The sequence below is a fragment of the Rana temporaria genome, chromosome 8 (genome assembly GCF_905171775.1).
Source record: "Rana temporaria chromosome 8, aRanTem1.1, whole genome shotgun sequence".
NCBI lineage: Eukaryota > Metazoa > Chordata > Amphibia > Anura > Ranidae > Rana > Rana temporaria.
The window spans coordinates 57596913-57610411 of NC_053496.1; the positions used below are offsets into that span (position 1 = coordinate 57596913).

Genomic DNA, 13499 nt, shown 5'->3' on the forward strand with positions numbered 1-13499 from the left:
TTCAGGCATCCCTTGCAACAAAAATTAGATACTTTTAATAGGAACATGTCTAAAGGGATACAGGCCCAGCAGATTTCCTCATTAGTGCCCAGCAGCTGCACGCCTGACAATTAATTATGAAACCACTCCCATTAGACCCACTCGGTACAGAGGCATAGAGAAACACACATGGATTTCTTCAGAATAACAAAAAGGTAGGAATCTGCAACAAAGGTTGTTATAATCCTTGCAGTGTACATAGATCACCCAGAGTTATGCTTTAAGAAAAAAATTGTTTTAGTTTTACATGCACTTGCTTACTGGGCACATATACCCCCCTCCTTCCGGCACTGCGTCGCTTTAACTGACAATTGCGCGGTCGTGCGACGTGGCTCCCAAACAAAATTGACGTCCTTTTTTCCCCACAAATAGAGCTTTCTTTTGGTGGCATTTTATCACCTCTGCGGTTTTTATTTTTTGCGCTATAAACAAAAAAAGAGCGACAATTTTGAAAAAAAAACAATATTTTTTACTTTTGCTATAATAAATATACCAATTTTTTTTAAAAAAAACATTTTTTTTAAAAAAAACATTTTTTTTAAAAAAAACATATTTTTTTTAAAAAAAAACTTTTTTTAAAAAAAAAAAAACTTTTTTTTTAAAAAAAAACATTTTTTTTCTCAGTTTAGGCCGATACGTATTCTTCTACATATTTTTGGTAAAAAAAAAAATCGCAATATGCTAAAAAAATAATAATAATTCTGTCCCCTATTTTGTAGGTGCTATACCTACAAAATAGGGGACAGAATTATTATTATTTTTTTTTACTAGTAATGGCGGCGATCTGCAATTTTTATTGGGACTGCAACATTATGGCGGACACATCGGACACTGTTGACACATTTTTGGGCCATTCACATTTATACAGCGATCGGTGCTATAAATATGCACTAATTACTGTATAAATGTGACTGGCAGGGAAAGGGTTAACACTAGGGGGCGAGGAAGGGGTTAAATGTGTACCCTGTTAGTGTTTCTAACTGTGGGGGAGGTGACCGATCTGTGTCCCTATGTACAAGGAACACGGCATCAGTCTCCTCTCTCCCTGCAGGATGTGGATCTGTGTGTTTACACACACAGATCCATTTTCTTGTCTGTGTAACCGCCGATCGCGGGTACCTGGCGGACATCGCGGCCGCCAGGCACGCGCATCAGCATCTCAGTGTATGCGGCCGCCAGGCACGCGCCGCCCAGTGGCCGGAGGAGCGGAGGACTTCTAAAGACGTCCTCCCGGCAATTGAGAGCCACCTTGTGGCCGTCTTTAGGCAATAGGCTGGATGCCTAGTGGTTAATATGGACAAAGCAGCCAGTACCTACATTATGTTTTATTTCTGTCTGAACACTACTGTAATCCCATTAGCTCCACTACTGATGGATGGGCTCCTAATCCATGTCAGACACTATCATGCCTTTTCAGTTAATCGTTGCACAGTGCAATAATCTGTAAGAAACGAATCAGGTTTTAACTTTTGAAATAAGATCATTAAAAGGTGATTTCTGGTTGCTTTTGGGTTACTTTTCATAAAACATAATAATGAATAATTCTGCATTTTTGTACAGTTGATGGAGATTCATAGTGGATAAAACGAAAAAAGCACAGGCTTGCTTGTAAGAATGAAATGTATAATATACGTAGGGTCCTGTAAAGACCTATGTTGTGTGTGAATATTTTCTGGACTAAGTGATTATCTTGGTGGACCGATTCATTTTAATCCTGTTGTTTTCCTTTAGCTACTGAGCGTACGTGCAGATGGCAAAGGATTGAGTGGACTTTCTCTTCCTTATCTGTGGCTGGAGAAGGCTGATATATTGATACAGCTTGGGCATTTCCAATCAGCTAGAATCCTACTGTCACAAGCATATAAGTCATTCCAGGTGAGAACACATTTCTTAAATCTTTGACAAACTAACAAAACAGTTGCTATATAAAATATTATGAAAGATTAAATGATATTGAAAAGAAAATGACCTTGATGTAAAACATCTGGAACAAAGATAACAAACATGTATAACTATTGCCCATTTGTGGTAGCAGCTGTATAAATTGGAAGACTTTTTTTGTCTATTAGATATAATTGGTCCTTCTGTTTTTTTATTGATACTGGTCAGATGTATCCCCGATTAATTTAGTACAGACACTTTGATCAATCAGCCTTTGTAATAAACAATGAACCTGCAGAGATTTTTTTGGAGGATTTTGTCTTTCGAGTGCAATAGCAATAGCTAATGGGGGTCCCGGATCACTGATGAAAGGAAATAAGGTCGACTGGTGCAGCACTATAATGCTGAGCTGAAATACAGAAGCTCTGAGCAAGTAAGAAGCATTCTATTTATTCATTTTATAACATCATAAAGGGGCTGAAAACCCTCTTTGTGCTGATTCCATCAACTTTATTCTTTGATTGATCCTGGTAGAATAATTCTATCAGGTGTATGGGTAAATGTGGCAACTGTAGAGCAGTGGCAGGTATCAATACAGACTTGTTGCCCAAAGCAATCAATTATTTTTAGTATTCTTTACGCTGTAACCCAAGGGTGCTCAACCTGTGGCCCTTGGAGACCTCTGATTTGGCTCTTGACCTCAAACCAGGGAAGCGCTTGTCCGGGGTCTGCAACTCGTTGATGGTGATCTGGGCTTGCCAACCGACTATCCCAGAGCATCAGAGTGCATCAAGCCCCTCTGTAGCGCCACCTCCTGTCCCAGGCAAATGATACCAAGTGCACTTCACCTGGGTCCTTCATAGCAGTCTGGAGAGCGATGCCAGAAAAAGCTGAAAGAGGCTAAAAAGGTCAGTGTATTAAACAACACATACACTGCACTTTTGCAATGGACATATTTGCACTTATTAAAGGGTTAACAACTATTAGGCTGCTTTGACACAGATCCATGGGTGCAGTGCAGTGCACCTGCATCTTTCCTGCGGGTTACCTGTGCTTTGCAGTAAACTTCTATTATAAGTTTTGGGTCTGGTGCACTTTTTGAAAGCACTCTGAAACTCTTGCATTCAGGAATTTTGGTACGCTTTCAGAAAGAGCACCACAACCGGGTAAACAGCAGAACATCAGTGTGAAAGCCATATAGAGGGTTCAAGACAATAAGGGTTTGTTTACATTCCTTATTGGTGGGGGCATGTTTTTACCACAACCACTTGTGTAGTGTCAGGGATCGCAGCAGCGATCCTGTCGCTACACCAGTGGTTAGGGGGTGTGTCACTTTCTGTTTTACACTTGGACAGGAGGGGCAGCGGGGGTGGCATATACAGGAACCGATCCTCTCCATTTTCCTCCTACAACTGCCGAAATCCAGCTTCTCCTCCTCTCACTCCCGCCAGCAGTCAGCGACTGCAGGAGGAAAATGTTCATTATGCTATTCAAAATAAAAAATGTAAAATTCTGAACAATTTATTTTCATTGTGGTCCGGGACCAGTTACCAAATCACTTAAGTGGCCCTCGCTCTTTAAAAGGTTGAGCATCTTTGCTGTAAACTATGCTAGTTGAAGTTAAACACAGACTTTCAATCAATTGGAGTCTTTTTTTTTTTTTAATTATTAAGATGGCAAATTTAACTATTATATTCATTGCAGGATATCGGCGACAAGCACGATCACCTAAAATGCCTTTATTTATTATCTGTGTTGGCAAACTGTGAGAAGAATCATGGACAAGCTAGGTCTTTGCTTCTGGAAGCCAAAGATCTAAAGAGGGATGCAAAGCTTCTGTATGAAACCACATGTTCATTAACTGAGGCAATTTTAGGTGAAGAAAAAGAAGAAAGAGAAAGAAAGGTATGGGTCATTTAGTTGTTTAATTACATAATTACTATGAAAGCTCATGGGCTCAAGAGGTTCAGACATTGTAATATCATTGAATGGTATGGAGTTACCCATGAACAAGTATGTACTCAGTGTTGCAGTGTCTGGTTGGCATGCCATGTACATTAGAATTATATTGAAAACCTCTAATGTTGGATTGTATCGGCAACAAACAACAAAATATATAGAAAAAAATAATTAATTTATACAAACATCATATTGTATATCACATATATCTTTGTTGGAACATTAAAAACATGAAGTTTATCAAGAAATTAGATACAAATGATACAATAGCCGAAATTCGAAAACCTCCAGGTCAACCGGAGACAGAAGAAATGCAGCTGACCAACGCATTTCAAAAATATATTTTTTTTGTATTTTTGTCTATAATAAATCAAAAAAATCATTTAGTAACAACAAATATTAAGTCACATCTCCCACACCCCCAACAGTGTAAGTAAAATGTGACCCACTTCTTTAAATACTTAAAAAAAACAAATGCATTTCCCATGGAGGTTGCAGTGCTGGTATTGGTTACCCTTTATGGTCTCTCGGTGTGCCTTAGACCCCTCACATCCTATAGAGGAACAGGATGACTATCCAATAACATGGCACTTGAAAATGGATTCGGTGTGCTAAACCAAAACATAAAGAAGGGGGGAGCTGGTATAATTCAAATAATAATCTTCATCACTGAAAAATAGGAGAAGTGTATGGCAAAAACTTACCCACACAATAGTGTAGTTCAGAAAAAGGAGAATTTCCACTCCTAGATCAAAAAATCAGGTTTTCAGCTTCAAAGAGGATCCACAAAGTGGCATCCAAGCAATTCCACATATAGGGCCTGCAGACCTTCACAGTGCTCCTGACAGCTGTCCAGCTGAGGAGAGGGAATGACGCCATGTATTCCCCTTGGCATCCTATTAAACCCCTCTCTGAGACCCTATTGGTCTAATCCAGTCACAGACATGCGTCATGCACGTGATGATGCGGCACGCACAGAGGCAGGCCGCATCATCAGAGACCAACCCACATGACGCCACCCACTCCAGGATGGGCCACGCCACACATACGATGACGCAGCACATGCTGGGGGCACGCCGCGTTATCAACTCCACCACGCGCCGCGTAATCCGCCCCCGAATCGAGCGCGAGCACCACACCATCGGTACCATTTCCCGCGATCCGGAGGTAAACATCCAGGGAACGCGGGCACCGCCATGATGGAAAAGGGCAATAGGATGTTATGGCCCAAATAGGCTCTATATCATGGACATGATCCACAAAACCTGGCTGGATGGCAATGTGAGCTCAAAGTGGGACAGAGATAAAGTGGAACTGGTTATAAAAACCAGACCACTCCCGGGTTTGGATCCGTGATCCTTTACAGATGGTGTATGTAGAGGGATACAAAACCGGACCAGGGACAAATACCACCGGTGCCAGAACTTCCGAGGTTAAATGAACCCAGGGGGGAAAGAGAAAGAACCACACACAAATGGCATGTGGCCCCCCCTGGCACCGGATAAGAACGAGTGATGATTAAAAACATAGTCACAGAGAGACTCAAATACTTGGGAAAATAATTAAAATTCCAGCACAATACAAACACATGAAAAACGATAATGCTTCACATAATACTACTGAAATAGGCACACTATCATTCAATGTTAATAACAAAGAACACACCCAGCCATAATTAAACAACAAAATAAACAAACCCAAAGTGTGTATATCCTGTATCAAAAAATGTCCTCCCACCCCCACAGGCAAAGAGCAGAGGAAAGATGTAAATAAAACAACTGTTACTATAAAATAGTATACAGTATATGGAGAGTGGTGCGAGTGAAAACAATGGGTGACATCTGAAGGTCAATCATCCAAAAGACTCCACAAAGGTATGGATTAAAGAAATCCCCCATAACGCAGAGCAAAGATGATAAATACATAATTAGGGAAAAATGTCATTTAAAAAGAAAATCTGGTCTCAGATTTCAGTCAGTTTTTCCTGAGCTGTAGCCTTCCAAAAAAGGCCTAAAGCTCTCAATTTCATTCAAACCTGGGGGCGTGTGGCCTTAAGGTACCTGATCCAGCGCATTTCGTGCTGCAGCAGGACCTTATTCCAATCACACCATCTTCGGGGTATGTGGATCCTCTCTACCACTGAGAAAATTACCTTAGGCATTCTATATTTATGTTTCCTTGCAACATGTCTTCCTAATGGAAGATATACATTTCCTATTTTTAGGCTGTGCATGTGTTTCTCTATCTGTTTACCCAGTTCTTGTCTAGTTTTCCTACGTAGAAGGCCCCACACTAGCACTGCATGAGATGGACAACACCCTGCGTTTTGCAATTAGCAAAATGTCTGCGCGTAAATGTCTCCCCATTAGGCAGTGCCAGTGTGGTCCCCCCACCAATAACTGTGCACTGGGAGAATGCGCCACATGGGTAAGTACCAAAAGTCCTGCAGGGATCTTTCCTTGCATTTCCCCTGTACTAATATTTATTAGTGAATTTTCTAAATTTAAAAAGTTCATAATAATTCTAGTCACATTCTCCTTGTTATTCTTTTTCTTCGCGGACCGTTTTCATCGGACATGTCTCCTGGGAGCTTTTGGTCTGATGTGTGTACACACCATCAGACCAAAATCCCCGCGGACAGAGAACGCGGTGACCTAGAAGACACCGACGTTCTCAAACACGGAAGTGCAATGCTTCCACGCATGCGTCAAATCAATTCGATTTTGGGACGCTGGTTACACATCATAACCAGCGGACATGTCCGATTAGGTGTACTAACCATCGGACATGTCCTACGGACATGTTTCCAGCGGACGAGTTTCTTAGCTTGCTAAGAAACTTTTGTCCGCTGGAAACCTGTCCGCTAGGCCGTATACACGGTCGGACCAGTTTCAGCGGACATGTTCGACCGTGTGTACGCGGCCTTAGATTTAAATATCAAATCCTGTCTCTTTGTACCTTGGACACAATTAAATACCTTTTTTAAGCTTGTTCTGGTGTATCCGCTTGCTATCAAACAGTTGCTTAAATCATCGGATTCCCTCTGAAAGTCAAAGTCAGAGGTACAATTTCTTCTGATACAAAGAAATTGACTGAAAGGAATTGATTTCTTAAGGGCTATTGGGTGGAAACTATCCGCATGTAATATTGTGTTACCTGTGTTTTCTTTTCTGAACAGTTTGCTGCTGATCTTGCCATGAGGGTCCTTACATATACTAATATCTAGAAAGTTCACTTAGTTCAGATCGTATGACATTGTAAAGAACAAATTCAGATCTTTGGTATTCATTAATTTCAAGACCTCCTTTAGATCATCACCTGACCAGTCCCAAACTATAAAAATGTCATCTATGTAACGCTGCCACATCAAAATGTGGCTAGCGTGCATAGAGGCATGTTCCCCCCAAAAGAAAATATTTTTCAAACTCCTCCAGGTGAGAGCCCTTAAAGAGAAAAATATTATGTCGCAAAATGAAATCAAGCATTTGCACAGTGAAGCGATTACATTTCCAATCCGTCGTTGGTCGTTGTCTTAACACACAATTGATGACCTGAATTCCTAAGTTGTGCGGGATGCTATTATATAGCTATTCCGCGTTGACTGTAGCCAATATGGCTGTTTGGGAAATGACAAGATCTTCTAAAATTTGTAGCAAGTGGATCGAGTCTTTCATATACGAAGGTAGATCCAACACATGAGGTCTTAAGTATTGATCAATTATCTGACTCGCCCCCTCTGAGATGGACCCATTACCAGAGATAATTGGCCTTCCCGGCGGGTTGTGTACGTTTTTGTGTACTTTAGGGAGGGCATACATGGTTGGTAGGCGGGGATATCTAGTACGAACAAAATCCCAAGTATCTTTATCAATGGCTCCATCCCTGAATGACTCATCCACAAGTTGATAAAATTCTCCATTTATTCTATCATCTGTTGAAGTAGAGATCTTCTGATAACATTTGGTGTTTCTTAATATTTTCAAACACACATCCTCATAGTCGATATTGTCCATAAGGACAATATTCCCACCCTTATCGGATCCTTTAATTGTAATATTTAAATTATTTTTGAGAGCCTTAAGGGCTCAGGATTTAGATTCTGATGAATGCTGTCCCTTCCTAATCCCTCCCTCCCTTCCTAATCCCTCCCTCCCTCCTCATCACTCTCCCCCTCCTCCAGGTTTCCCTCCCAGGATTCATTCAAGGGTGCATTTTCTTCCAAGAGCAGATTTAGGTCCCGAAGGGCCTTAAAGTCTGTTTAATGTTTAATTTTTAATGTTTAATTTCCCCCCTGTGTAATTTTGACCACAAAGGGTTCCATTACTAGTTGTGTCAAGGGCAATGGAGGCACCTGGGGCACACTGTTTTTGTCTAAAAAATCCTCCAACTGCGTACGTTGGGCCTTCGGAATAGCCCAGAGTTCTTTACGAGAAACGGTTTTACCTCTAGTGGAAGAAGAACCTCTGGTGTTCCCATTTTGTGTGCCTCGAGTGTGTCCACCACCCCTTCCACTTTGTATTGGATACATTTGAGGATCTGTTGTCGCCTTAACTGTTGTCTATACTCATTTTGTAATAACATTATTAAATTCTCAGAACATTCACTGAGTTTCATCTCCCAATTGGTTTTAAGGTCTTTGCTAATATTATCCAACATTGGAAATATTTGAATTCTTAAGCCAATGGGATTGATATGTTCCCCAATATATCTCTCCAATGATTGGATATGCCAATATAGGGCTGATTTTTTTTCAAGTGTCTTTCTGAGATTAAAGAAAAGAGATGACAGATCAGAAGTGAGTTGTTCCTTCCCCTGATAGTTCTTCTGGATGTTAGCCATTAATTCCTCCCACCCACCCCCCTGTAGATCCCCCATTCTGAACGTGTGCGAAAAGGAAAAAACAGGAAAAACACAGAATATTTAAATATTTAACTGTAGTACCAACACAACAGCAAAAGTACATTAGTACATTAGTGCCATAATTGGGCAATGGAGCAGCCCTGGCATGAAAATTGGAATAGTTCAAATACTTATAATTTACTCATTTTAACAAACCTCAGGTACTGAAAACACAACCATCCACCATTTACTGGAAGTTGCTATTGGCCAACCAGCCTATAAAAACTTTTAGCAGCTCTACACTATTTTAGAAAATGACAAAATTGGAAGTCCAGACCCACCCGGACTTAATTTTTTAGAAGTAATTGAACATGGCAGTCTACATATTTTTCCTATGACAGCTTTCATTCAAATTGTGAGCATAGCTGAGCTTGCATGTAGCAAGATCATCCTCTGATCAGAAACACCTTTATGTAATGTATAAAACATGTTTTCAACCATAGAAGAAGACACATTGGAGTACCTGTAATGTAATATTTCAAAATTAACCAAAGCTCCTTAAAGCGGAGGTTCCGCCGATTTTAATTTTTTTAAGTCGGCAGCTACAAATACGGCAGATGCTGACTTTTAAAAAATTAACACTTACCTGTCCAGCGCCGCCCGCGATGTCAGCAGCCGAGGCTGAGCAATCGCTCGGTCCTCGGCTGCTTCCGCCGTCATCCTCGGTGAGGGAATCAGGAAGTGAAGCCTGACGGCTTCACTGCCTGATTCCCTACTGCGCATGCGCGAGGATCGCGGTGCACCGTCACTGGTCCCTGCTCTCCCCTGGGAACAGTGTTTCCCAGAAGACAGCAGGGGGGGTGGGTGACGTCACAGGCTGGATTCCAGCGGGGATCAGACCCAAAAGTGGTGGTCTCAGACAGGTATCTGCACCCCCTCCCCCCTGAAAGGTGCCAAATGTGTCACCGGAGGAGGGGAGGGATCCAAAAAAGCGGAGGTTCACTTTTTGTGTGAACCTCCGCTTTAAATATAGCATTTTAGTCATTTAATCAACAATACTACTAAGGTGTTAAGCTGTAAATGTGTCATTTACACAATAATGCTTAAGGTTTAGGCATTATGTACTGTATGATGTGAAAGTTAAAGTGTATGTCCAGTCCTATTTTTTTTTTAGACTTCAGATAAAGTCAGGAAGACTGGGCTTATACCTTAGGAAAAACTAAATGAAGGTAAAGGGAAAGATGTGAGAAAAGAAATGGGAGGCGAGTGGCTTTCAGTTACCATGATCCCAGTCTTAATGCAGGGCTGATCACCAAATGTAAGTGTAAAGTCAGCCCACAGCTATCAGAAAAACAAGCAGTAATTGGATCTTGGAGAACATTGCTGAATTTATTCTAACAACTTTATGGAGTAAACTCAACTGACAAACCACAAATATCTTACAAATAACCACATGAGGCAATTATTTTACACTGTTAATCATATGTGTGTAATAATTTTTTCAGGCCTGTCAAATTTTGGATACCGCAATAAATGCTCTTAAAACCATGTTGCACAAAGAAAAAAACAGGGAGTCAGAATATGGACTTTTTATAGCCAAACTGAATGCAAGGTAAGAAGTTGTCTTTTCTTTTTTCACATGGATATAAGTTATCGCCCCATCTGTAGCTGAAGGCTGCCTGTGTGAGGAAAACTCGACTAAAGTCGGTCAGGTTTTTTTTCTAGTGAGGCCAGATAAGACCAATGTGTTTTATGGTATTTATTTTGAACTTAATATTAGCCTGTTAGCAGGGTTACTCAGGGTCTGGACTGTTTGTCCTATTTCTGGCCCCAGTGCCCAACGCAGATCCAAACTGTCTGCTCAAGTGTGTACTGATGGCAGGTTAGAAACCCCACTACACCATCCCCCTGGCCCACCAAAAAAAATACACAGTTCACCAGGGAGTTACTTAGATTGCAAAGCCCTGCACTCTACTCGTGGTTCCAGGCTAAGGCTCAGAAGGACCAACCAAGCACCTGGGGCCATATTATAAAAATAACATTATTCGTACAGCTGCCTGTGGCCCAGTGGCATTCAAACCCATTTTACATGCTGACACTTAAATACACAACGACACATCCAGCCAAAAGCCAAGTTTGTCTTTTCTTTATTGTACATCACGGGACACAGGCAGCAGGAGGGCCAGGACGCTCTCTACTTTGCAGATAGAGAAAGGAGCTGTGTGTTAGTGGACGTCCTGACACTTCTGCTCATCCCCTCCCCCCTCAAGATGTGCGATAAAGAAAATTCAATTTTTTTTCTACATATTTACCTGTAGAATCAATATCTTGGAGTACATTATGGGACACAGAGGTCCCTCCCCTCTTTTTGGGAATTCATTGCTTGCTACAAAAGTGAGGTACTTTCTGTATAGGAGGGGTTATACAGGGGAGGACTTCCTTTTTGATTAATCTACCAGTGTCCATTAACCTATAGGTGGCACATAACCCAGATGGTTAAGTATATGGCCTTCTCTGTGTCCCCTGATGTGCTCCAAGAAATGGAGTTAAGTATGTAGATAAAATGGCAAAATTTCCAGATACTAATGACATAAAACAGGTGCATTATATAACTTTAAGTACTATGTTAAAGTCCATAAACCCACATCGTCTGGCATAATGTTAAAGCTATTGTTCCCATATAACAATTGGCTGCTGTCAGGTACTAGAAAGGCCATAGCAGGAGAAGTCCAAATGGCGGAACCAAGAGAACAGTTTCATTACCTCACTTCCACAGTACAACACTAACTTTCACCCACTATATACATCATAAATCTGCCAGAAGGGGCAGAGCTATAATGTCACTTCCTGCAACCACACATAGGAGGAACTTGCATAGTAGGATCCATTGCAATTCTAAATCCCAGTTGTAGTTAACAATATAGCTAAATTCAGGGGTTGGACAAAATTATGGAAACACCAGGTAAAAGAACAAAATTGTTACCTAATATGGTGTTGGAGAGTCAAGACAGCCCACAAGAATTCAGCCTGTCTTGGATGCCAAAGGCAGTCCCAACACCATATTGAGTAACAATTTTGTTCTTTTACCTTGTGTTTCCATATTTTTGTCTAACATATATATATATATATATATATATATATATATATATATATATATATATATATATATATATATATATATATATATATATATATATATATATATATATATATATATATATATATATATATATATATATATATATATATATGTATATATGAATAAAAATGACAATATAAGAAAACAATGCCAGAGGATTTGTGGGTTTTTGCATATTTATATTTTCATTTTTTTACAGGAAATTTTTAGTTCTATTTAAAAATGCTCAAGATCTGATTAGTAGTGGAACTACGCCGTCTCAGACTGTTGTGACGTTGCTTAATATGTGCGATAAAATGAGTCAAATAGAAGCTGATCTTCTGCGCTATGGACACAAGGAGTACAGAGCTGAATTCCTAATGGACCACTCAACTATCCTTAGGTATTTCAATAATTGTCCATGATAAAGGCCACTTAGGCTGAAACACATAAGCAACTGTTACCTAATGAAAATTATTGCTATTCAATAAAATATGCTGCAGAGAAGTTGCTGAGTGCTGGCAATTTAGTTTTTCTGCATGTTTCATTCTATGACAAGGCTGTCAATTTGAGGTATATCCTTTTCGCAGAGGGGCCATGGGGGGCAATGTTTATCTGCACAGTTGTTCCATGCATTACCATACAGGCAGTCTCATTTATGTCAATTGGGATGCAACAGTTGCACAGGCATAGCTGCTGTTCCCAATCTGACATCTGTGTGGGTGTGGGTACATGACAGTGTGAGCTCAGGGACATGCATGTGGACCTACATGGATGTAAAATTGGGAGCAACAGCTCTGTTCGTGCAGATGCTACATCCCAAATGACATCAATGGGACTGCCTGCACAGAGATGAACAGAACACCTGTGCATCCCTGTAAAGGTACGCTGTGTATGCCCTGTGTGAACAAGGCCTTAGGCCCCTTTCACACAAGCACACAGATCGGGTCTGCCTGTCTGTTTTTCAGGCAGGCCCAATCGGACCACCCATTGTTCTCTATGGAGAAGCTGATGTAAATGGGCATGTTTCTGTTTACACCCGCCTGCATCCGATCCAGTCCAGTCCGCTAAAAACAGATGGATGGGGATTCCATTCCCCATCCATCTAGCAAATCGAATTGGATGGCATCCAATGAAAATGGACATGCGGTCCGTTTTCTATCCAACCACCCCATAGAGAACAGTGGGCTGTTTCTGTGCCCGCTCTGCGTCAGCGGAGCAGACACGGACCTGTCATCCACCTGCTCAGTGGGGATCAGCAGACAGATCCCCCGCTGAACAGGTGAATCTGCTTGACAGAGTCCATTCCATGTGAAAGGGGTCTTACCAGGAGCGACCGGTCCATTAGGGGCTCTGAGGTGCTGTCCCCCTGAGTTTGTTTCTTTCCAACCACATGATTAGAGCCTAAGGCTCTAATTGGCTTGAAAAGGGTTGGGCTCAGGGTGGGCTTGGTCATTGCACCCCGAACCCACCCACTTGTGACAATAGCAAAATAATATTCGCGATCATCTTCCGACTTCTTCTCCTGGCCAATCGGGATGGATCGGGTTGGCCGGGAGGAGAAGCTGAGGTATCGGTGGAGGGGGGGGTCTTTTTTTTTTTTTTTTTACTTTCTAATTTTTTTACAGTCATTTTTTTTTAGACTGAAGATGGTCCCTTTACT

At 41.1% G+C, this 13499-nt stretch overlaps 1 protein-coding gene across 1 annotated transcript in view; it reads left to right on the top strand.

Annotated features, from left to right (window-relative positions):
• CFAP46 (cilia and flagella associated protein 46) overlaps positions 1 to 13499 on the top strand; it is a 267974-nt gene that overhangs the window by 154324 nt on the left and 100151 nt on the right. The window contains exons 36-39 of the mRNA XM_040361829.1: positions 1771 to 1914; positions 3625 to 3825; positions 10224 to 10330; positions 12057 to 12239. Of these exons, the coding sequence (XP_040217763.1) occupies positions 1771 to 1914; positions 3625 to 3825; positions 10224 to 10330; positions 12057 to 12239 (635 nt within the window). The remainder of the gene's footprint in view (positions 1 to 1770; positions 1915 to 3624; positions 3826 to 10223; positions 10331 to 12056; positions 12240 to 13499) is intronic.